The following is a 26,624-nucleotide window of genomic DNA, read 5'->3' as shown; positions in this document are numbered from 1 at the left end:
ATCTCACCATTTGCCATTGAATACAAGAGTGAATATTCTACAAGGTCATTCATTCCCATCTGTATGATATTCCTGCCCTTTTCTGAACTGATCATGTGTCTCACATTTTCTTTTGTCTAGAACATTGGTTATCTTGTTAAATAAACTGTGAAATTAGTCTGGCATCATGTATCTTTGAAACAGTTTTGTTATATCCCATTTTTCTTTAATTTCTATGTCCTTATTTTTTTCTTCAAAACATGTTCAAAGATCAAAACTACAGCTTCAGGAGTAGATTCATTATTTTACAGTCATGAATGTTTAAAACTAGCAAACTGGTACTTGGTCTTTTGATGTCTGAGGGGAAATTTTTGATGTCCATTACAGATGTAGTACCCAAGACTGGATTACCGAAGTAAACAGCTGGAGAGCCATTGGGTTTTGTGACAAAAATCACCAATATTAAGTCCTTTGATCTGAAGTTTGCTATGGCTACAAGCAGAGTGATCTTGAAGGCCTTATGATTAGTCTGAACAAAAAATGGAGTCTGTTGGAATTGTATGCATTATTACTAGAAATATTTTAAGCATATCTTGCACAGTAGAAACCACCCTTGTTTTTCAAAGGCTGTCTTTGGTATATTCCAGTAGTGGAGGTATTCTGACCTTTAACAGTTATGCTTCCATGTAGGTTGCAGGCTGATGGACTTTTACAGCTATTTTAACATTGCTGAACTATGCTGCCCTGAAACTCCAGAGTTTGCAGAATCCATAAGCTGGTGCTGAGTACTTTTGCAAATCTTCCTTTAGAGAATGATTGACAAAATGTTTTTTAAATTATTTTCTTAGAAAACGTCAAATACAAAACAAACATGCTTTTTAATTCAGTAATGTGTGAACTTGTGAAAGTAAAACTTAAGGCAGGAAAAATGCCGAATAGCTGACATAGGCTATGCCTTCAGCATGCAGAGCACTATGGTTCTGACCCAGCCAGTGTTTAAACAAGTGCCTCTTTTTAAGCACTTGGGAACTTTTATTTCAATGGACCTATTCATGTACACAGAGTTAAACTGAGAAGTGAGTGGGGTTACATTGCTCAGCACCCTGGAGGATGAAAAGCTAAAGACACGAGAGCAAAAAAAAATTTTTAAGCTCATCATAACTTTTTATTGCAGTTGTACAGTTGACAAAGTATCACTTTTTTTGACTGTGTGATGTCAAATGAGAGAGAGGGGAAAAAAACTTGAATTGTTGGCAGTAAAACATTTCCGGAACTGTGCAGGAATTAATATATACACAGATGTGCTCTCTGAGTTTAATTATTTATTTAGAAAGTGGCTTGATTTCTGTATGCGTGTGTGTGTAAACATACATAGTTCTGGTAACAGCAGTAATGGCTTACTTGCTGGAATGCAAGTCAACTAGGATTTGTAGGCTTTGACTGGAAGGACAGACAGTATATTAATGACAGCATGTTTCTGCTACTCATCAGAATGTTGTAAGATCCAAATGACTAAGTGCTGTATCAGAAGACTACAGTACATATTTAAAAATATTTATCAATCAGTATGTAAGTTTTAATGGAAGACAATGAGATTGGCAGAAATGTATTGATTTGCGGAAATTTTAAAGTGGTTAAGTACCTGAAGGTAGACTACTAGGATATTAATTTTGTTTTATTTTTCTAGTATTCCTGAATAACTTACTCTGTTGATGCCCTTTGGGAGTTCTTGTTTTACTTGACCGACATAAAATAAGATAATTGGAGTTGAGCAAACATCAGTAATTTTTTTTTATATAGAAGCTTCTGAGATTTTTCCAGTTTGATTTAATTCCAGTTTAAAACAAAAAATAAACACTTTTAACAGAATTGCTATTCTTACATGTCTCTGTTTAAACTCCCTCACTCCAAAGCAGACCTCTTGAAGGCCGTTTCAGAGCCCAAGCTCCATCCTGGCGCCATACAGCGTAGTTGGCTCTGCTGGAGCAAGGTCCACATGATTCTGGGGTCTGCAGTGTGCCCTCAGCTGTCCGTAAGGCATGTTGTTGGGGAGCTGGGAATATAGAAAGCAGGTTACAAGGTCAGCCAGTGTGGCAAACTGTGTCAAAAGAGCTTTGTAAGTAAGCTGGTGAGAACCAGGTAGAAAGTAATTTGCTGGCAGAAAGTAATTTGCAAACTACGTCCTATTTTTTTAGGTAGTTCAAAGAATGATGTTTGTAAGGAATCTGCCAAATACAAAGGACGCAGTTGAATTATCCCATGGCATTATGTCTGCTGCAGAACAATACTATTTTTGTTAAACTCTTCCATGTAACATAGCATGGATCAAGGAGTTATTCAAGAAGTACTGTGTTTCATTTATATTTTGCTGGTTCAAATTGAGCTTTTTTTATTTTTACTTGTTTGCCAGCAGGTACCATTTGGGTACTTGCTGCTCCGGTGTGACTCACTGGAGACTGGTTTGCCAGAGCAATTGCCCTATTTCCAAAATTTCCAACATAATTTTTGTTAATTAGCAGGCAGAGATCCAGGAACTATTTTTATACCCCGTACCTTTATCTGCAGCTTTTCATCATCCTGAAGATAAAATTGTATTCCTAAAAGTATCTGTGGAATGGACAAGTGATGTGATATTTCATGGGAGTGTATGCCCATGGGTGAGTATTTGTGTATCAAATTCATACATCTTGTGACCTTATGTTATGAATAACGTGTTGACCTTATTCATATAAGCAAGGAGCATAGCATTTCTTTACTGTGATGATTTGTAATCAATATACATTTTTATAGATTTTTATCTTTTTAGTTGGTGTTACGAGGACAAATGTATTCAAAGTTTAAATACAACAAGTTTTGCAATCCTTTAAAGTCCCTTTTTAAAGTGCACCAGAAAGTTTGTATGTTTTCTAACTTCACCTTGGATTTTACAACTTGTCATAAGATACAACATAAAGTATTTTTACTGAACATTGAATCTGATGTATTTGAATATTTAATTTATAAAATGTTATTTTGTTTTCCTATAAATATGCTAAGCTCAGCAAAATGCAGTGTTACTAATTAGAAAGCTGAGTTTTATAGGACGTCTGGCTGGTATGTGAGGTAACATATATTGCTACTCAGGCTTACATTTAATAAACCTTAGCTAGGAAAATTGTTTAAATTTCAAAGAAAAGATAATAAATAAAATGAGGGCACAGAATATTAATGTGAACTGTGCCTTTATTTTTTTAAAGCATTCAAAGTTAAATAGTGGTGGTCTGTTAACAATCTAGGGCTATTTGGCAAGTCTTTAAACTTACTCAATAATCAAAACATAAAAGGACAATGGAAACTTTTTACAATAAAAGAAAAAGGAGTTGAGTACAGAAACCAAACAAATTATTCTCTGCTTTTTCTTGGTAAGGAGGTGAACTTTATAGGAAGGGCAGCAAGCTCTGAGTTAGGGTTGCCTTTTCCTGTCTTTGTTATAAATTACATCTGTCTGTGAAGAATCCTCTCCAGTTACTTTGTGGTTCATGGTTACGGGGGAGGTGTGCATGTCTATCTGGAATGGAGCAGAGAAAGACAGATTGTGGGGAGCCTTCTTTTAATTTTACTGGGTGTTTTTTTTTTTTTTCCACTTAGGAAATGGCAATTCTTCACATTAATTTGCCTTGCTTACTAAATATACAGATGGATAAAATTCCTAAGATCCCAGCTGTGTAAATAGACTATTAACAAAACAACTGTTTTCTTCAGTGTTTGTATTATTTGTTCTTTGTAGTGTGCTAGACTTTTGGAAGACTTCAACACTATTTAGGTTCAGTGTAATCATTCAAAATGTTTTTATTAGGACTTAAATGGGGAAAACATTTGGCAAAGGGATGGACTTTATCCAAAGCATAACGCTTGATTCTTTTATGAGAGTCCGAACACACTGCAACAATATTATGAGGCACCAGAAATATGGGAAGAAGCTGCCAAATAGTACTGAAGGAGAGCCATATACTTGGGCTGAGCGTGCTCTTCATGTCCTCCTTTCCCTGTACCTAGTGAGCACCTGAAGTGAACAAGCTGAGGTAGCCCATGTGCAGCTATGCAGATGGGAGAGAAAGGGGTCATGACCCAGTTCCCATACTATTTATACTATTTCTTTCACCCTTTGATCCCGAAGCAGGAGTCATTTGCAGGTTGCTCGCAACAGAGAAGAGGGGGAAATTTTGTCCTTACAATCCCCTTCTTCAGTGTAGGCTGATCGCCAGCTTCCACCAGCTCCAGCCTGCTGAGCTTCACTCTCTTGTTCTTCTGTTTTGGGAAATAGGTTCCTAGCTGTAACTTTCATCAACCCTAACTAACCTCGTGCTTTCTGAGTCTCTCTCCAATCCACTGCATTGCTTCTGGAAGCTAAGACTTCATTATGTATTTCCAGCTATTGCGCTCAGAAAAACAACATTGAGTATGTAGACTATATTGTATCTCCTCAGGATGGGCTTGAAAAGACAGCAGCTGGAGTCTTTTAGAGTGTTTCATGATTAAGACTATTATCTGAATTATTTTATGGTTTGGCTTCCCATTGCACTGCTGGAAATTTAGTAGTGTAGTAATCCTGAGTCTCCTCTTGACCAACTTAAAACGGCCGAGGAGAAATACTTAACTGTTTATACGTAATACTTGCTTTTTCTTGCTTGTAAGGGTGTGTAGAATCCTTGGCTGACCTTAAGATGCTAAGGTGGGGAGTATTTGTATGAACTTTATTTGCCTATTTTTTTCCAGACTGATTTCACCCTCAAATTTTGTCTTTGTCTCCGATTGCAAAGGCTATGCCAGAGCCCGCATAGGTTCTGCAGAGTTACTCTGCAGTTGGTTCTGTGTGCAGGATAAGACTCAAACAAACATGGATGTTTTCAGATTAAATACATTAACATTGTGCTCTCCACTTTTTATGATGAGTGGTCCTTCTGATCTTTTTGGTTGGTTCTACAAGAATCCAACAATACTGTAAAAAACATTGCGGAAAATATTGTTACTGCTCTCAAAGCACAGAACATTTTGCATGAATTACATGCATTACTACTAGTCTTAGAATTCACGTGCTTGGTAAAAGTTTTGTTGTCTCTTTGTTCTATTCAAATAATGCTACACAAGGAACAATATCTTCTGTGCAGTTGCTCTGTAGTTTATTTTGACTGTGCATATCAAATTTGGCTTGTGAATACAGTCTAAGGAAATGGCATAGATTCTAAGTGATAAAGATGAATGTTGTGTGCTTCATTTGTAGCAAAACCATCCAAATATGGTCTCAGACTTGTGAAAACATCCCGTGCTTGAGAAGACTTGAATTTTGGATCAATCAAGGCTGTGGGCAATTTTCAGGCACTGACCGGCTGGAATTCGTGTCTGTATGTTTAGATTCACTAGATGTTGTGTGTTGTGAGTAGATTTGCAATACATTGCAGCCATGGGCAATGTGTGTAGACTCCATGTATTACTCCTGTTTAATGAAACAAAGGAGTGATAAGGGTGTTCCTTAGAGCTTATTCTACTTTGAATATCTGCCTAACATTCTCTCGGAGTTTTTCTTACCATTCGTTTTGTATTCATGATACCCATTTATCATTTTCATCTCTGTCAGTTGTACATTTAGGACTCTTAATTATTTTCTTTTGTTCTAAGGAAGATATTCTGCCAGCTTTTTGTATTCTTTAGGAGTTAGGATGTAGCTGAAAATTTACATTTGCAGAAATGTTAAATTACGTGTAATAATCATGTTTCAAACGAAGTGTTTAAAGGTTTTACCCTCACTTAGACTTGTTGCAGGAGACTGCTTTAAATTTTTAGCATTACTGTTGTCCCTGCAGGCCTAGATTAAAAGAAAGTGGTAGGTAGAGGCTAGGTGGTTTACTTTTTTTTTTTAAAGTCCTATCAGTGGTGCATTGTTGTGCCCTCCAGTGGGATTTCAAAAAACATCATTACGTTTCTGTCCATTTTGAGAATGACCCTTTGAGTCCATTGATAGGTGCATGCATGCTGGTATGTAACTCAGTACTGAACCATTCATTTCTGTGAATAATAATATTAATAATCATGTTTTGTTTGAGAAATCAAGAAATCGTCAAGATGGAAGTAAGGAGCTAAATGTTAATCATTTTGTCATGACAGAGATTTTGTCTTTTGTCCCTCCCTCCCTGCTGCACTTGCAAATATAGCCCTCTGAATTACTGAACGTAAAAGTGTTATCCTTCTCTTTGCAACCCGGCACAGCAAAACACAATAGAAGTTAAAGACAGGATTTCAGTCTTATCTCTGTGTTTCCTAAATACTGCTGGTTTGACTTCAGTTCCTACTCTTGTTATTCATACTGGTTTTATTGCAGTGTATTTCATTGTCTCTCTTTGTTCTGATCAATCCTCATTTAAATGGGTAAATAATAAAAGAAAGAGGGTACATAATCAAATTACCAGAAGTAATTGGTCAGTCCAAGCATTACTGGAACTTTGTAATGAGCGGAAAGCACAGGGCTTTGGTATCAGAGTCATAAAGGCCAAGCCTTTAAAACTGACAAAGCAAACACATTGCTATGTTGGCACATTTTTTGTGAATTTAAATTACAAATTATTGTGTATAATCAGAATCGGAGCAACTGGAAAATCATACAGCATGGATAGACTTTATTAATTTTGGATACAAATGACAGACATTAGACAAGCTTAGAAGTCTGACAGACTAGGAGAATCTTAATATTTGACAAGTGCAAGATAAAATGAGAACTTGTCTTGTGGATTTTTTTTTTTTCTTTCATAGTAGCAGGAACATTACACAAACTAATAAGCAGCAAACCATATGCATTAGAATAAAATGTACAAGCCTGCGGTAAGGGAGCTTATTTAGGAAACGGGAAAGTTTGAAGACTGTACATTAAACGGCCAACAGGACATGGTATATTAAACAGGGGACTGTGGGTTGCTCTGGGAATTGAGAATGAGATACTAAAGTTTTTCAGTGCTCCATTGCCATTTTAATACATTTACCACTTTGCAGACTATAACATGAGTTGTTCTTGTTCCACTTCATAGTAAATTAATACAATTAGAAAGACAACCTGCTTTCTTCCTTAGCACTTACCTGTTGATGTACTACCAATTTTAGAAGCAAAATTAATTGCTTAATCAGATAGGTGTCAATAACTCCAACCTCTACAGAAATAGAGAGTTTGATTTTTTTTTTTTTAAATTATTATTATTTATTTTCCTTTTTCGCTTTCTGCCAATTGGGGAAGAATGGGTGAAAAGTAAAGAAAAGGTAACACGACTGTTAACAGACTAAACCCTGCTCTATGGAATTCAGTTGTAGAAAAGACCATTTTTATAGGTTTGTGCCGTTTACAGGGTTCTGTGTGTCAAGTCCAGTAAGATCAGTATGGCAGGGGTTCTCATTAAGAGTACACTAAACTTGCCAAATGCTACAATAAGCAGCAGTGGTGCAGCGGGGTATTGCAGCGTCATTTTTACCTGGCGGTCAGATTGTCTCTGTCAGCTAGTTCCAAGTTAAGACCCAATTTACTTGGGCTGCATAGAAATGTCAATGTGATGCTAATATTCTATTGAACTCTGCCTTCAGAGAACAGTAATTTCTATTCATCGATGACATCGTGAATTTGAAAATTAAAGAAATTGTTGAGATGGAGACTTTCAGACAAATTCATCATGGGATAACCCATGAGAAGGCTTTTAATGTCTGTGCTTCATTTACTGCTGTCAGGTATAAATTTGGAGTGTGCAGTTAATATTTACAATGCAATTCAGGTATCCTCAATCCACTGTACCCCAAGTAATTTCAAGGGTTCTACTATGATTGTATCTAAAATAGATGCTACATTACCATGGTATGTAATGGCAGCAAAATTGGGCCTTAACCTGAAAATTATTACATTAAAAAATATTCTTGTAAAAATGCAAACATCCCATATTTACAGTTGTATAAATTACTGCTATAGCTGTGATGTGTGTGTATGTATAAATAGAGTAGAAAGTGCTGTATTAGTTTATCTTATGGATCGTTCCCAAATAAGACTTAATATTCAAAACATTTTAACTAATTTTGCTTTGTATTTTCTGTAGTAAATTAAGGAGCCTAGTTAGTTTTCAACATTAAGAGAAGGTTGCTGCAGTATTTCTGCAATATAACAGGTATTATATTTGTTAATATACTTTGGGAGCATTTGAATTCTAATCACACAAACAAAAGGAAATTTCAAGTAATGGCAAGCAAATTTAAATTACACAACAGTAAAGACTTTCATACCTCTGAAAATATTTCAGCACTGGCTTTTTTTTTCCCCGCTTGCTTTGATTATCCATGATCACAGCAGAAGAATTCTATAGCTGTTGCCATAATTTCTAAAGCATAACTGTGCTAACATGAAATATGTATATATAGGTACATTTACCAACATGTTTTAATTTTTTCATTCATTTTCCACCTCATGTACTGGGAGGGGCTGCTGATCAGCACACTGGCTGAAGGAAAATGCAGAATTGTTGTAGGAGAAAATAGAGATATGCAGGCAACATTTCCAGGAAAAGTAAGCTTTTTCTACTGTGATTTCAGAGTAGAAAAATCAGATTTCCATCCCATAAAAATTGCTGCTTTGACCTCTGAGATCCCTCGGTACACTAGCCAGCATTTGCTAGCCATGCACTTGCAAGGGTCTCACAAGCACAGTGTGAGAGAGTATTTTTATGCCACACAAACTTGCCAGCTTTGCACCCGTTGAACATTACTCTGGGTCAGGCCTCACAAGCTATGTATGTCTCATTATCTAATTCCTACAGCTTGGCTCCTCTTGCAAGCCAGGTCTTGGCTAAGATAAAAAGCTGCAATACAAGACACTTAGTGACCACAGAAGGGAGGAATATTCCGTCCAAGGAGGCATTTTCCTACACTTCTCCAGCTTGATGCCCTCCTGTCATGAGACTTTCCACCTTTTCAGCAGCACCTGCTTGTCGTAAAAATGAGAAGGGGGAACTAAGCACCACTGTGACCAAAAATAAATTCCCCAATTTTTTTTATTGCCACGTTTAACCTCTGCTCTTTTAATCATATGCACAGCAGGAGAAAGGGGATGTGCTTTAACAACTTAACAGGTATTAAACAGTGCAAATCTTTAGCTAGAAATCATGCTATCAGTTGGAAGTAAATAGTAAGGCTATATATATTTAATTTTTAATAAATTTTGAGTTATGCTATTCTTTTAATTACATTAATCAAGCAGGCTCCAACACTGCAAGCCTTAGGGCTTGAAGTGCAATTTCAGTGCTTTGTAATAAATTTGCCAAAGTTTGGAAAAAGATGAAATGGCTTAATATTAAACATTTGCTTGATTTAAATTTTACTAACCCATGCACTTTATAATTCATATTTTTTCAGTGCAATGTACTGCCACAGCAGAACAATCATAATAGTAATTGTGAGTAAGTGTTCCTTTTGCACACAGGTTTTGCTTATAAACTAAGATGAATAAAGGGGCCTGGAGTATCGAGGGAATGCTAAAGATCTGCAGAGCCTTTCACTTCAAGGTCATCGGTTCAAGCACACATCATTAAAGACAGAAAGTTAACATCTAACTACTGCTTCATAATATACATGAAATGACTTCTAGTGATGTCAGTGGAGACAAGGAAAGGATACAACCAGTTTAATAACAAGAAAAGAGGTAGGACTAATGTGTAGGTCCAAAAAAGACCTACCAGGTTCCTGTCTTCTCTTGCATGCAGCCCTAAGGGATGTATTCATTCTTCAGTATGGAAAGGTTAGAAAGGTTGTAGCCACCCTACTTGCTGTTATTTGATGTCATAAGCTTAATTGAGTTGAGCTGGGTAAATACTAGGTTGGAAGGGATCCGAGGAAAATTCAGGTAGAAGATGGTTTGATGATGAAGTAATAGTGAACCTGGTTTGATGCTGCTTGGGCACTGCACAACAGGTTCTTTGAAGGAAGCTGCAAAACTGATATCCTGACCACTTGCTATTACCTTAAGCATATAAATCACAAGCAGAAAACTGTTGGCCGTGGTGTCTTCGTGACTGCCTTCCAAGTGAGTAATTACAGTCTGCCAATGTTAATTCCCCAGTAAAGTTAATTGAATGAGGTACTCTCTTTTGATCAGCTGTGCAGCATTATTGTTGTTTAAGGCTTTTATAAAGAAGTAGTTGCTTTTCAGTGATATGATCCCTTTATGTGAGACCTCTAAGAAGATTTAGGTGTGTTTAGAGGAAGGAGTGTAACATGACAGTGATTTTTATTAGCCGTTTCATATTTAGTTGTCAAAATGAAGTAAATTGCTTCTGTCTACTGTTGTAAAAAGTGCATCATTTTTCCCTTTTGTTCTATGAACCGCTGAGATTTTAAAGGGTACTGTTCCACAGCTGTCTTCTCTTCCTTTGGTCTTGTTGTCGTTGTTTTATTTGAAATCTGGGCTGAGACTGGACCCAGGTTGCCTTTGCTCAATGTACGTGTTTTTTAGTGAAATAAATGATTTCAGCCATTGTAAAAGAGCCCTATGACTTCTCCTCCTTTCCATAGTGGCTTTAGTTATGAATATACACAAAAGTAAAAAAAAAAAAAAAGCTTCAGATAAGTAGTTACTTCATTAATAAGCTCTCTTAAAAATGTTTTACGAGTAAGAAGGGAAATAAGGTGAGAAAGACCAGAGGAGGAGAAACTCAGCCTACTAGACAAGGGGAGATACAAAGGAGTTTGCAGGGGAAAATACAGTGATATGCAACGCCATCTTGGTTTGGTTTGCTTCTTTTGCCCTTTAACTCTTGTGACTTGTATACTTAAAGTTTTTATACCTTTGGAAGAGGTTTTAGTCACAGGTTTTTTATGGTTTTAATATGTGTATACATAGAAAATATTTAGTCATATTTTACATTTAAAATGCAAATTTCTTTTTATTCTCAACACTTGTCTGGAGCAGAAAGCATTTTTTGAAGAACTCATACCTGTCTGAGACATTGAATTAGTCTGAAATAGCAGTTGGGCATTTATAAGCGCTTTCACTTAATTGTAATGGGTGGGGAAGCACCACTGGAATATTTTGTAACAGAATTTTATGAATAAAATTGTGGTTTACTTGTAAATATGTGTGTGATGCTCAGTGAAAGGATCTCTGGAACTTTCCTGAATTTTTCATTCAATAACCTTAGCCTGTGTTTGTTTTTATGAGGAAAGTGAAGTTCCAAGTATTTCATTGAAGAGACTAGATGTCTTTTTGAGTTAATATGTCATAAGCTTCTCTATAAAAAATACATTTCAACCTCTAGGTATTTGCACATTGCAAGAATATTATTTCTTTTCATAAAATATTCTATCTAAATTCACATCATAACTTTATTTTTGGCAGTGACTGTTTAAAACCTAATCAGGGTCGAAAAAAGGAAGGAGTCGGAGGTAAAATATTTTTGCAGTAGTCCAGGGGGAAATGTGCATAGTATATGTCAGTTCTCCTCTTGAAAGAAAACATCGTAGTTAATCCTTCACTTTGCACCTTGGTTTTTTCTCCTCCAAATTTCAATACAGAACTTTTTTGACATAAGAATCAATTAGGATTTAAAATTGTTGTCATCTCTGTAAGAAAATGACACAGACTTGAAGTAACTTAAAAAAAAGTAATTCTTCAATCACAAGTTATGGCAACCTGTGATATTTGGTTGGAGGATTTTTAGGGTTTGAAAGAAAAAAATAGATCCAACAGAACTTTTACATTTCAAAATATTAGTGCATCAGCTTTATTGGAAAAAGCTGAAATTGTTCAAATGACTTCAGTAAAACAATTTGGACTACGATTCCCGGAATGCTCATGAAGCTGACATGTCTACATGTTCTTAAAAAGTCATAATCCATCATTCTGAAGCTAGATCGATGGATTATGACTTTCTGATGTCAGATCTGTGAATTAAGGCTTTTTTGAGTGCAGACTGCTATCCAATTATTGCTCCTATTCATATATTATAAATCATTATTTCTTCACCAGGTAGTCAGCAGTTTCTATTTCCTAATGTTTCAGAGCCTTCCTTTTTTAGCCATTGTGGCATTCCCATTGAGCAATCAAAAACGGAGAGTGCTGACCTGAAAAATTAAGCTTCCATCACAGCAAAATGTTGGGGGAACAACATTCATTTCTAATTCTTGTAGTTTCTGTTGAAATAAAGGGAATTAGATTAGTTTGAAACAAATCTCATCCCCTTCCTGCACAAACAAGCAATATAATAAATTGGCACAAAAGTTGTTGGCATGTATTGACTTCATTTTTAAGTGCTCATACCCGAGTTTCTTAAAAATGATGCTTTCTTCTGATAAGTTGATTTTTTTTTTTCTTTATGTGAAGACAGATTGGCTTTTGATTTAAAGCTGCAATTTGCCAGCGTGCTACCTTAAGTGATTGTGTCTATTAGGTGCTGTTAAACTGGAGTTCCTTTGAATGAATTATTTATAGAGTAATAAACTTCTAATGCAGTGGAGTATATGGTAAAAGTAGAAGATGCTTTACTGTAACCAGTTTAGGTGTGTCAAATCAAAATGCATCTTAAACAACTTTATTAAAAGATATTCAGAAAAAGAAGAGCTATTTTAGGACCTATCATACATCCAGAGAATTCATTAAATGAAATGTAATCACGCTCTGTTGGAGAGTTGGGAATCTGTTATCTCAACAGATTTCTCAGGCTAAGGGAATTTAGGGCTAGTCCATATGTGGATGGAAAAAATCAATAGTATGATCTTGCTGTTGTTTTTTATTTCATTTTGCTGTACTGGTAGTTCTTCATTAGGATGCAGTTTTCACACTAGATGGCTGTGCATAAAATATGTCCAGTCAGTACATTGCTAGTGGAGGAGTTGTCGAAAAAGGTGGTGATCGATGGAAGGGAGGGTAGTATAATGAATGTGGTAGAATTCATCTTTTAATAACAATTTGTTCTAGTCCTGTGTCTGCCGTGAAAGAGCTGTCACGGCACTGCCGTGTGCCTCAGTTTCTCCTTTATTTGAGCAGCCATGTGGATCCTAAAACCTGTGTCCCAAGGACTGTTTCTGTGGCAACTCTGCTGAAAAAGAGATATGCGTAATCTCATGTTGCCCCTCTTGCTATTCAGTTAAGGGTGTTATCTGAAACCGCATGAGGAAGTTAATGTAGTGTTTTGCATGTCCTGTCATTGAGTATCAGAGGGGTAATGCTTTAATATGCTGTAGTTTAAGTCTTCTTAAAGGAAGACATTGTCTTGGCATATTAATCTCATTTCTTATTGTTTATTTCAGGAGCTCTGGACATTAATGGCATCCTTGCTCTCACCTTTCTTTTCCTGTTATCTCTTTTACATTTTCAAATTTTGGCCATTAAGACTTCCAGGGTGCTGTGGAGTGTTAGAAAGAGCTGGTTTGTTGGGAGAGCACAGAAATATTCTATGAATGCTTCTGGAGAAAACATGATTTTAAGGGCAAGTGTCAGCACAGCAATGGAACCACTGGCAGGGCTTCAATGCCTTTCTTGCTTTAGATAGATTTCCAATGCGATACAGCTTTAGAGCCCAATTCTGCTGATGGAAGTCTAGCGAAGTTCCTTCTGCCATCCACGGAAGTAGGCTCCAAGCCATTTTCAAATTTCCTGTTAAATGTAGTTGCCCACTAGATGGAGACAGAATATTTTATACATTATAGGATATACAGATGGTAATCAAACCCACCAGCTGCTGCTTGCTCTTTCCGGGCACCTTGCCAATTTACTGGCAGTATGTTGACTGGGAAGTAGACAGTGACACACTTTGATCGAAAAGCTTGTATGATGATTTTTTTTTGTTGTAATATTATTGTTTTTTTAAAAAATGATAAAAGAGATCAAGATGTGTATCTTGATCAAAGGGTACTGCTGTCTGCTTCCCCATCAGCAACTTCTAATTTATAGAAATCAGATTGCATGGAAAGCAATCAGCAAAGGTTTGAGGTCTGTCTTGTTCTCACTGCCAAGAGATGCTGACAAGTGAGAAAATTAAAATCAAAGGAGGTAAGGAGAGAACTAGAAAAACACTGGTTGAAATACAATTATTTAAAGTTCACAATTTTAATAATTTTAGGACTATAAAAAAATACAGTTAAAGCACTCAAATTGGCTATTGCTTATATTATAAGAGCACCTTAAGATCTTTCTCTGAGGGAGGATGTTTCTTTGAGACACATTTGTCTCTCAATGGTAAATTAGTCTGTTAAGTTACTTCTTGTCACAGAGAAACAACCTGTCTCTGGTTTTGGGACCAATTTTTTCAAAGGTATCTCCTATCAGCTCTATTTCTTCCATACGTAACTGTGCATCCAGTATGATTTATTAGGGTGTATACATGATATAATGAACACCTGCAAAGAACACTTAAACCAGTCGGTCCTCTAAATGTGAAGGTAGTCTGTGAAGGAGGACTATACTGAAAATTTGTCTATTCTATTGGTAAAGTCTTTTCTCTTAAAGAGAAAGGGTCTCTAGTAGGGTCTTTTTTTCTTTTCATCTATTGGTATCAATTCCTTCTTTAAAAGCCATTTTATGTTTTGGATTTTTTAGTCCTTCTAGGCTTAAACAACAATTAGCAGTTACAGATATACATATGTGTTTGTATATATATGGATTGTGTCAGCTGGAGAAAGATCATGTTTCAGTGCATAGGTGGATATTTCTAGCCAACATAACACAAACCTAGTGGCAGTGGTGGGAGTTGCTTCACATTCTGCCAAACGTTAAAATCAAAATAAAGGATTGTATGACAGGAGATCCTAGGTATGTGACATTTTGTCTGGATGGAGCAAGGGATTATCAGAGGGAAATAGCCTGACGTAGATAAGGAAGGGAATAGGGCCCACCTCTAGAAGTCTTTAGAGTGCCATCTTTGATATGATCTTTGGGTTATGAATCTATTGGAAAAGTAAGTTAAAATTTTGATTTGGTGAAAAGAGATACTGTTGGAGCCACACTAAACATTCCGCTGCTTCATACAGTCTAGCATGCTTGGCAGTTGGGGCCAAAGGGGAATTGGAGGCTAGAATAATAAGTGTTACAGTTCAGCATTGCACTCTGCTACCAGAGTGGTGAAGATGGATCTGTTCAGCCTCACTGCCTCTCCTCTGTGTACGAGACCTTCGACTGTTAGCTACTTCCCATCGCTCCCGCTCTCTTCCTCTGCACATTGACTCACGCTTTTCCCTGAGTTGCTGAATAAATCTTTCCTTCCACAGGCTCAATTTAATTCCTGTGTCCTCAACGGCCCCACCTTTCTCACTATAGCCAGCTGAGCTTTCCAGCCATTAGTGATTTTTGTACCTTCTCCTTTTCTGCTTGGCAATCCAGACACATTTGATGTTCCTGATAGGTGTTTTCTTCTGAGGGTTAGATCGAAAGACAGCAGCTTCGGAGTAGGCAATGTCGTGTTTCTGGGTATAGCTGTGCATTCTCAAAGAAGGTGCTGCCGTGTGGCGTTTGCTCCCTCTACGTACATAAGATGTTTCTATTTAGGAAAGCTGACGGGGGAAAGGTGCTGCTGAAAGGAATAAATAGATTAATCCCTTTGACATCATTGCTTCATTTTTTTCCATCAAAAGCTGACACATTGTCTTTACCTCATCAGGCAAACTGTGTGTAAACTTTGTGATTACATTGTCTTTGCCTATTCTTGTAGAACAGAGTTTCTCAAAAAGATAAAACACAAGGGGAGGAGAGGAAAGCCTATAGTGTACAATTCAACACAGTACCCTTCATATTCACTTATTCTATAGCCGACTCAAATTTTTCACTTCAAAGTTTGAAGCATTTGCTCTCGGTCCTGATGTGTTATAATTCTGTATGATTGTGGAAATCTTCTTTGAACAAGTGTCAAAATTTGTTGGTTTTGTTACTTGTGTGTGTAGTAATTTTCTAAAAGGTGAAGTTAACTTAGAGTTTGTAAGGGATAAGGAGTTAAGTGAGTGTTGGTTTGTTGGTTGTTTTTTATTTGGGGAGAAATTATTCAGTATAAATGCTTGTTTCTTCTCATCCTTTGTTTAAACAAATTTTGAAATATCCACATTTGATTATATGATTTGTCATGAACTTCCTAACAAGTCAAAGCAGAATGAGGTTTATGTGCTTTTTCACCAGAAACCATTTCATGCCCCAACAGAAATGGAAATGACTCTTCTTCTCATAAACCTTCCAAGTCAAAGTGGGAGGAGATAATCTGTAAGGAGATGTTACCTACTCAAAAACAACCTCACATCATCCAAGGTGTGGTTGGCTTTGGCAATTTACCAAGAGGAAACTTATTAGATTTCAAATCACCCACCACGCCAAGCTATGCTGAAACAAAGTTTTGTTTAACTCTTGCCTTCACCAGACTGACCCTGCCCCTATCCACAACTGCACTTTTATTTAACGTGGATGACAGTATTATAAGATAGAGTTAAAACTAACCCCATGATTCAAGCTGAGATGCAGTATAAACAGATTTATGAACGTGTGCTGTAACAAGGAGAGCCTGTTTACAATGGGATATGAAATTCAAGTGTGATATAAGGAAGTGGTGGTTCCTTTTGACTAACAGGCTATGGTTAGAATACCACCTATTCAAGCTATATAGAAATGCAGTTGTAAATAAGTACTGATTTCTTAGACTTATGTGGGCTTTTGTGTGTACTGATCAAACATTCTGGTACTAAAATAGACTAGTTTCGCATAGACAGGTAACTGAAAACTGTAACTCTAAAATTTGAGAGAAAAATTGGCTTACTTCTGCATTCCCAAATTGGAAAATATATGTTAATAACTTAATTTTCATGATAAAAACATGAAAAATAAGTCCTCAAAATAGTGTCGAGTCAATTTTCTGATAAAGTAAATTTGTTTTCCCATTTGTGATTAAAATGACCTACAGTAAATTTTTTTTTTAACTAGGTGTTAATTAAAAATATGGAAATGGATGTTAAAAACATTGCAGTTCACAGTGGAAGAATTACCATAACTGATTTGTTCTCAGAGCCATGCCTGTTTTGAGATGTTTTTAAGATGTCTAAGTTACTGGTTGTTTTTCTGCATGATTGTTTCCAAAGCAAAATGTGATTCCAATAAAAACAGTAATTGAATTTACAGTCCACAGGACAAATTGTTGTTTTAACAGAAACTTACACACTCAGGCAAAGACTTTATGTTTCAGGTCTAATAACAAAGAACACAAGCTTCCCATTTTTATGTGACCATATATTCTGAAAAGTTTTCTAAGATAGCATATTTTAAAAAATAGATATTGTAGTTTTTAAATTGTGTGAGCAATTTTTTCCTCCTTTTAGCTCAGAATCAATATTCTTTAGGTTGTTTGTTGTTTTTTTTTTTTTTAATGCAACCTTTTAAATGTTAGAGCAGCTTTTTCTGTAGCGTCAGCTGGGGCTGAATCAATAGAGACAAGCCTATTCACTTCTAATGCACCTGATGGCTGCGAGGAGTTTAGAGAGAGCTTGTTGCTTTGTCGTTTGGTGGTGCGGGAATGTACAGAGTGCGGGGCAGTTGTGTGAGGGGCTTGCCCGTGAGCAGTCTTGCATGGAGACAACGCTGGTTTCAGAGGAAATGGGCAGGAAGGGAAGGCTGTTCAAGACTGGCAGCGAACAAAGGCGGGAGGTGGGATCTGTGTCCAGTCTGGGGCAATGATTACACATTACTGTATTAACAGCAAAAAAATCTTTTTCTGCTGTCAGACTTTCTCAGCAGGAGCTCCCAATCACTTCAGGAACCCTTGTTGTTTTGAAGGTTTCTTCCAAAGTTTTCCTGTTTTTTGGGGAATCTTCTTAATGCCTTTCTTTAACCTACACTGTACTCACGTTTAGATAAATCCTGACGACTGTGCTTAATGAACGAAGCGAAATTTCGTGGGATAACATGGAGCTCCTTACACACATCTGCTCTAACTAGTGTGTATACAGCGCGGGACATGCTGGAGATAGGCATACATGCTGGAGTTAGGCATGTCTACAGTAGCATTTTTTGGCAGTCTTAAGGCTGACCTAAAGCCCTACAGAACAGGAATAGTTGGTGAGACATTGCTGCACCTTGGATGTAACGCCTGGAAAAAACAGCCCTGGAGAGTGCCAATAGCCATCTGACTTTTGCCATACGTGCTAAGGGCTGCAGGAGGAATGTGTGGTGCTGTTAATCCTTGCTGAGTTTCTACAGTGGTCCTTTGAATAAAAAAGGGAATATTTCATATTTTCCAGTGCCAGGCAAACCAGGGAGCCTGAATGAGGGACACAGCTTTCCTAGGTTCCCTGAATAGCTGACAGGAGAGGTAACAGGCTGTGCTTGCTGTGCACCAGGGCAGGTATATTAAGCAATTGTTAGGTTCTTAATTTATCTTAGTTGCTCCGATTTCCCTCAGGAGTTGCCGTCTTCTTTGCACTCACTACAAGGAGGGACTTAGGGGCTTGACAAAGCCCCTAAAGCAAGCTGTGATGAATACCATCCCTCTAAGCAATTTAATTCTTACAGGACATTTTGTTGCCAAAGACACATGCACTCATGCAAATTTGTTTTCTGTATGAGACTGCAGCAGGTCTTTATAAAATGTATGGAGCCTCCTCCCAGAAAGAGGTACCAAAATGCACCTGGCCAAATATGCTTTCATACTTTTATCATAACATTTTTAGCAGTCATGTCAGATCTTTCCTGATTAAATTATTTTGAAAAAGAGATGCGTAACAAGGAAATGTACAGCTCTGGCCTGATAAGGCGTATGCCACCAATGTATTAGACTGATTGTTGTGCATTGGGTTCAACAGAACAGAACATAATTTTATGGTTTTCTAATGTGATCACATGACTAGTAAAAAAAAACTTCTGGTTTTTAAAATATTTTGTAGATCCAGCAAGGTGGTTGCTGTGGAAGAGGCTCTTTATTATTTTTTTTTTTTTAATGGCTTTAGATCCCTACTGAGTATAACTGTACAGCCAGAATAGGAGCTGCCTGCTCTTTGCTTGTTTGATGGGTGCCCTTGAAGTGGAACGGGGGGCTGGCACTTTGAAGAGTCCTGACATACAAGAGTTGTACTTTCAGGTACTAAAAAAAAAATCCTTCACCCCTCCTAAAAATCTGTATGCATGGTTTTTCAAAGGGTTTTGTTAACCTCAAGCACTTAAAATGGTGAGACAGATCCCAAAAAATCATGAGACTTGCTTAAAAATAATTGTTGTTTGGTTCCTTTTTGCTTGCAGTCTAGTTTTTGAGCTTTCAAGATTTATGTTCTCAATCTTTCCTCTGCAACCGTAAGAGCTAGACAGTAACTTTATTTTTAAATGAAAGCTGAGATTCTCTTGTAATCCCATAACTCTAGGAGATTTGGCAATGCTAAACAATGTGAATTTAGAGTGACCATTCCAAGGTGAATCATTTAGTGATGTGTCCTCAGCATGAAAGCCAACTGGAGATTTTTTTTTATGTGTCCTATTTTGTCTTTCTAAATAATCTGTGAATTGGCAGTAATAATTGGAAGCTTGGTATAAGCAAAAGTAGGTGACTGTAGCCCAGTAAAATCAGTGGGGTTTTTTTTTTCTGGTATATTAGGATATTCTTACAGAATCTAGGTATTAAGGGTATTCTGCATTAAGATATCTCTAGAGAGGAAGGCTTTGGTTGTTTTTGTAGAAGCACCCTTTTCTACTCAGTCGAGCATTAAAATTGGCAGCAGCTCCTGGAGTAGCAAGAAAATCCTGGTTGTTGCCCTCATATAGTTACTGAAAACAGTAAGAGGATATGTAAAAGCTTTAACTCCAAGGAAAAATATTTATAACTGTGACAGTGTGTTTCCTTACAATAATTTATGGGCAAAATGTAGGAAAGGAGGAACACGAGCTATAAATAATATTCTGTATGTAAACATAATGGCAGTAGAAAATTCTTTTTATTTAAAAATTAATATTGATGTTCATTAATATAAATTACCACATTTCAAATGACTCTGATGTCCTTGAGGCCAGATGTCACTGACTGATTTACAGCTTCCTGGGAGGAGGAGTAGATCCTGTTTTGTCAATGTAGGCACCGATTTGCTTCAGATAGCTATTTTGGACTAAATTAATTACTGATGTATTGTCAACAAAGTTAATTCACATCTCGGCTCAGAAACATGAAAAACTCTCTTTAAAATGTATTCACTTGAACTCTGAAATGCAGGAAAAAGAGCATTAAAGTATACCTTTGACTTACTGAACTTTTGTCTCATTTAAGGAATAATGCTTTGAAAACTCCTGCCCAGGAACATGCACACAGAATTTCCATGTACATCATTAGCGACTGGGGACCATACTTCAGAGGCCAAGTTTAGTCCCTCATTGATCTTAATTCTACTTTAAACATTAATACAAATGTGTACAGTGAAGGTATTCAGAAGGAAGCTCTGCCATCGTAGTCACACTGCACAGATCAAATATCTAGATTAAGTTTTTGAGTGCTTCATAATATCCTTCAGTCCTTTGGACCTTGTATGTAGCATTGCTGCAAAATAGGAGCGCAAGTGTATTTGTAGAGCTATCAGCAGCCTCCCAGAAACCTCCTCACCTGTGGGAACGCTGGTGGGCGATGCTTCAGAAGGCAGGTAGGGTGGATTTCTTGTGTTTGCATATGCTGGCAGGTTAGAGGGGGGAAAAAAACCCAAAGGCAGGCTGGTTTGAGTCAGTGTGAGACAGTGCATCTCTGCCCATTGTTATTCATTCAAATTCAACCACATGAAATACAGGCAGTGAGCAAACCATATCTTGTAAATGCCTTTTATTCCAGCAACTGAAGTTCAGCCTATTGGTAGGTGTGCAGCTGGGCATGCCTGGTGTGAATGGCAAACTAGTGTAAATCCTGTATTAAATATTTTGGTTTATAGCAAATCTCACATACGATCGTACGTAGGGCAGACATGTGTGCAGGTCTCTGATAGCATAAGGTCCTATGGCATACAATTAGAAACTACACAGATGATGTGAACATAGAGAATAACACAAAAAGAACACCCTTTTTTAAATGCATCTGTCATTCATATAAAATCAAATCCATATCCACCAAAAGGCTTTGCAAGACGTTACAAGGCTTTAGAAATGGTCCATGCCAAACATGGGATATTTTTTCCAATCCTTATAAATAATTATTTTCCTGTGTTTGCTAAGATTAGCTCCAGAGAATTTATGTTAAGACTCTGTGGAGAGGAGTAGAGAATTTCAGATAATATTAAGCTGAAAAGGTGGTTTTAAAATGTTTCGATGATATAAAAGCCTTGTATAAGAGGCAAATACACCACCCCCTCAGTCTCTTTTCTCATTTATGAAATAAATAAGCATAAACCATAAATTCTAATTTTCAGCAAGTATGTTAGTAAATCCAAACTGACCTTGACCTTAGCTTTGCTAATTTCCAAACTCTGATGTTCATTCCCCAAGTAGATTGTTTCCATTCATACCACATACATAAATACTGCAAACCTTTCCAATGACTTGAATTAGAGTGTAAGTAAATAGCTGGTTTTAATCTACATAATATTTTGAGAGTGGATGTTCTGTGCTATGACTATTAAGATATACCCAGCAACCATTTGTATAATACTAAAACCTCTTACATATATTATTAAAAGTAATGCTATCAGCCAGGGCTTGTTTTATGCCACAGAAACTTAAATAATAAAATACAGTGTGGATAAAATCTGCAATAATAGTAACTTAAGCAAAATTAATTTAACTAACAGATAACATCTGGGGGAAAATGTAATGGTATATTGGTAAGTTATGCAAAGCTAATTTTATAATAACTACCACATCTGTGGAACTCGTTTATTAGAATGCTTTACCAATCTTCTTTCCTGCCATTATTCTGGTTTAGAAATTTTCCTGTGTACTATTTTATTGTCTTTTGCTCTGCCTACATTTGTAAAAAGGTAATTTGCTAGCTCTCAACAACAAGAAAAGCATGTGGGTTTATGTACAGAACAACATGACACTTTTTATACTTACCTCTCCTTATGCACACTTTTACTAGAAAGAATTCCAGAGGAAAATTGTGGAATGGGGCTGTACCTTGAGAGCAATGTTTGAACACCAGCTACAGCCCTCAGCTGTGACTATGCCGAGGCTTGATGCACCGGGGTGGGAAAGTAAAGGTGACGCCGAATGGTATTTCCCACAATAACCACTGCTGGATGCTCAAGCAGCCTCTAGCCTGCTCTAACTTGTCCAGATTCAAGTGGCCTTTTGGCACCCCACCACACCTAGGAATTAGTAAAAATATTGCATTTAACTTCTGCTCCCTCCAGTCTCTTTCGGAGCATCCTATTATCTGCAGGTGACACTGATGTGCCCTCCGCATTTGCGCAGCTGCCTTACCATTTCTTTATGTTTGAATTCTCATGGACCCGTTGGACCGCAATGTGCAGGAAAATAATCCCGATTAATTTTAAGGCATTATAATCTTGCCAAACTGTTTCTCACATTTCGATAGTTATATTGATTCAAGAGGACACTTTGAGTAATACATCTTTGTCATAGTGAATAATGCTCACATAATGACAAATCTTCAGGAATTAAAAAAGAGGAGGATGATTTTTTTAATGTAGGTCAGTGGAAGTAATTCACCATAAATTTACTCAGACTTCAGAAACTAGCAACGTTTTTTAAAGCCACTGTAACTGTATAAAACTTACTGTGTCTCCTTCTCTGTTTTTAAATAGATTTTACTACAGAGCCGTTGGTGCTATTAAACATGAGGTTTTGTTCAAAGGAAATACAAGGACTTAATTGTATTTTTTAAAGGAAAGTATTGCATCAGAAGGATTCATTTAAATACGTTTGTTGGCTTCAGGCTCTCACCACAATTCATTCGTTCTAATTTTCCCCTGGACTTGTTAAGGACACAATGTATAGGAAGGAGCAATGCAGAATGGCATTTTTAGGTCACTATATTTTGGCTGTAAACTGCAGTGCTGCTCATAAACTTATGATTACTAAACAAAATACTTCATATTCTACATTAAGGTTTCAGAGTCTTTTAAAAAAACTTTTGGCTGAATGTTGAGACTATTATGGCTCATTAAAGAGACTAGTTCTGCTGTAACTTAGTTATTTCTTAATGATCCAAGGGTTATTATTAGACACGGAACAGATGAGTAAAGAATGGCTCTCTTTAAAAGGACGCAGTGAAGTAAAAATATTATTCTAAAACAGAACCTCTGAAAATCTTATCCATGCTACAAAAATGTATTTGCTCAGCCGGGAATAGATTTTTAAAACCTGGTCCAGTTTTTTACATTATTTAATTTTTTGAAATTTGGACTGGAGGGAATAAATGGAATAATGATTTAATCTAAATAAAGAAAATATTTTGAGTGAATAGTTAACTAACTAACCAAAAAATGTTATTTTAAGGAAGCAGAAAATAATTGTGAGCTCTCATCCAATTCAGCTAATATTTTTTAATAAGAAAATATTATAAGGTAAGAAATCAGAGAAAATGGAAATATTTGCTAAATCAAAAGACCTCTAGTTTAAAAAAATAGAACTTGAAAACAAAGCTTTTTATTTTAGAAAGAATAACATTTAACTCAGCTTAAGCCTTTTTTCATTTTGATGCAAAAACTAAACTTCCTGACTGTTCCTTTTGTGAGTCTGTAGGCACTAGCACAGCGTTATAAAATTTGAGTCACAAGTGATACAGGGAAATGCTTCTATAAAATCTGGTTTCCTCCTCACTTAAATTCTGGAAATCTTTCTGTCAGACTTTTGGGTTCTTACAAACGTGGGCTAATCCTGTTTACCTTTTTTAGCGAGCTCACACATGACAGGGAATCTTGAAGATAATGGCAGAGTCCAAACATAACTTCTGAAAAGCTTTTAGGACTACAAGAGAGATTTTTTTAATGCAATAAAGTACAATGGCTAGGTGTCACTGTCTATTTTCAGTTTTTGCTATCACTTTGCAAATGTATAGAGTGTTTAATATTTTAAGCATGCTTAACTGTAGCAAGTAACTAAATAAACAAAATATCAATGTATATGAGGAAATTAATTTATGGGAGCTGCAATTACCCTGGTGTGAATTAATGGAGTTGACTTACGCCATCCAAGCAAAATCGTGTTTGTAGTAGCTGACTCAGAACTGGAACATCTGGCTGGTATTCTCGGTGGGCACTTCCCGTGGTAGAGGCCCCAGACATACCGGTTTAGTATGTCTGTTCCTTGCTTGTTCAAAAATACCTTTTGTCACCCTATTTGGCATGTTCTCTGTCATCCTTTTAAAAAAAAAAAAAAAAAAAGAGGACACAAACCCCTTTAAAGGACTCTGGGCCACCTTCTGCATCTCTCACCAGAGCCTGAGCAAGGACCAAGAGCTGTACCTCGCTGCTCTGGGGGGGAAAGCCATTTCCTTGTTAGAGCATTCCCGGAGCCACAGTTCACACGCCAGCAGAATACCAGTGTGGTTCCCACGTTCACAGGAAACAGAAATGGAGCAAGCTGATGAAGCAGCAAAACTTGGACCGTTAGCGATTCTTAAATTGTAGGCACATATTAAAATATTTTTCTTAAGGCCTTAGTTTGTGCAGCATCACTACAGCTTTACTCTAGCTGACTCCTTTGAGAGAAAACCCTGGTGGTCAGCTGGGCCCTTTAATTCCAAAATGCAACAAGATCCCTGTTCCAAAGTGACACATTTGCGTTGGGAAGACTGCATGTCACCTAAACTCTGTGTTTTCTAAACTTAATTATCCACACGAGTAAGAAGCTGTAGTGTTATGAAATTATGAAAATCATCTGTTCTTTCCAAGTATTATAAAGAGGGCCCCTTGAGATGCAGCTAGAAATTAAAGCTAATCTATAATCATTTTCAGTATGCTTTCCAGTTCTGAGCACCTGGATAGTAACAAAAAAGGTACTGTTTTTTGTTGTTTGCCAGCCATTTCATTTCCATTTTAAAAAATCTGCAGTAAACCTCTGAGCAATAATTAAACCTGAATTACTTTTTTTTTTTTTTTTTTTTAAATACTGCCAGGATGTGATTGAACTTGCCCAACCCACAGTTCCCCCTTTCCCTGCTCTGCTGGAAGAAGGCATACTTTCAGATATCTATTCGTCATTCATAACATCACCAACAGCTGCAGAGACAGAATCTAAGGTATAGAGTTTTGTTCCTTGTTTTTTTAAAGATATTTTTCTATGAGTCTCCTACCTCATTTATTCCCATTGGAGACCAGTCACTAATGACATTTATTCACCAGAATGTAGCATGCATTCTCCTAAGATTGAATGAAGTTGCTTTTAATGCGTTTATCAGTCAACAGAGGACGTATGAGCCAGCACCTCTGGGATCTCTCCCCATGTGGCTTCATACCCTCAGGATCTGCCTGGCCTGGGCAGTGAAAGTGAGACACTGACGGTCTCTGTCAGAGCAGAGCTCTCAAAAGCGGGCTTCGTGTATTGTTGCATGTCTTTGGGCTGATGCTGTTTGGTCTTGTGGAGAGCAGGAGGATGTTCTAACTCACATATTTCTTGTGACTGGTTGCTGCTAGGGGTCTGATCAAGAGGGTTACCTGGAAGAGCCCTGTCCAGAGGTAGAGCCCTTCGAGGCAGATGTTGTGGCTGGTGTCACTGCTGAAGATGAGAAGTCCACAGTCGGTGAAATCCCAAATTAAATCATTGGCAACCATGAGGTACTATTATTGGAAAGCTATTCACTAATTCTGTCTATGGTTAATTAGCAAGCTTAGCCTTAATGAATATAAACTGTATTCATGCTAAAGCTAGCAAAAAGCACATCCATATGCCGTAAAAATATGAATTAGCCTCTATAAATAACTGCTAGTTTAGTCAGCTTACATGTGAGAAGATAAAAAATATTCAGCAATACAACAACATATATCTTCGGCATTACTATGTGTTAAGAAACATGGGCCAAATCCTGTTGTCAGTGATGTCAGTTATAAAATTCCTTCTCAGGGATTCAGGATCAGCTGCTGTGGTGGAGCATATGCAGTATGTGCTTAATATAAATTGTCAGATGCATCTATGTTACACATCCTTCAATCTGTGTAAGAAATAACATGTTTATGCCAATTCCAGACTTCATTTGGTAGGTGCATAACTATAGAAGAGCTGCCTTCATGGAACAGATCAGGTTTCAGTATGTGGTCTGCAGACTCTGAGTCGTCCATGGGTTTCATGAAAGGGAAGCAAGCTATTGTCAGTGGACTTAAATTTGTCGTAGGGTGATCTGCTTCTTACAGGGAGGTCTTTAAATTGAACCATGTGGAAAGCCAGCAGAGTAGATCATTGTTATTTTGTAAATTGTTCCCTCAAGCATATGAAATTATTGAAAGCAAACCAGCTAGAACTCAGTTCCACCAAGGAACTGGTGGAATTTGGCCTTATTTGCACGAACCAGGTGGCATTAGGCACTTTAAACTTTAGATACAGTACACTACACACTGTTGACCAAGGAGCAGTTTATTAAATATCTAATGTTATCTGAAAATAGTGTGATACGGATAAATTGCTTTCTGTGGATTATGTATGAATGGGGAATATAAATTAGAATAATGATGCCATTATTAGAGCTACCTATTTGATTTCATATTCCATTTCAACATGT

General features: G+C 37.0%; 1 protein-coding gene across 1 annotated transcript in view; it reads left to right on the top strand.

Annotated features, from left to right (window-relative positions):
- The window catches only part of CABCOCO1 (ciliary associated calcium binding coiled-coil 1), a gene marked incomplete at its 3' end in the record, with an annotated part of 48,833 nt that extends 23,165 nt beyond the window's left edge, over positions 1-25,668 (top strand). Inside the window, exons 6-7 of the mRNA XM_082002268.1 lie at positions 25,029-25,151; positions 25,546-25,668. Of these exons, the coding sequence (XP_081858394.1) occupies positions 25,029-25,151; positions 25,546-25,668 (246 nt within the window). The remainder of the gene's footprint in view (positions 1-25,028; positions 25,152-25,545) is intronic.
- Positions 25,669-26,624: the final 956 nt, after the last annotated feature.

The sequence above is a fragment of the Phaethon aethereus genome (genome assembly GCF_964289735.1).
Source record: "Phaethon aethereus genome assembly, chromosome: 7".
NCBI classification, from domain to species: domain Eukaryota; kingdom Metazoa; phylum Chordata; class Aves; order Phaethontiformes; family Phaethontidae; genus Phaethon; species Phaethon aethereus.
This window is presented reverse-complemented; position numbering and strand designations above follow the sequence as displayed.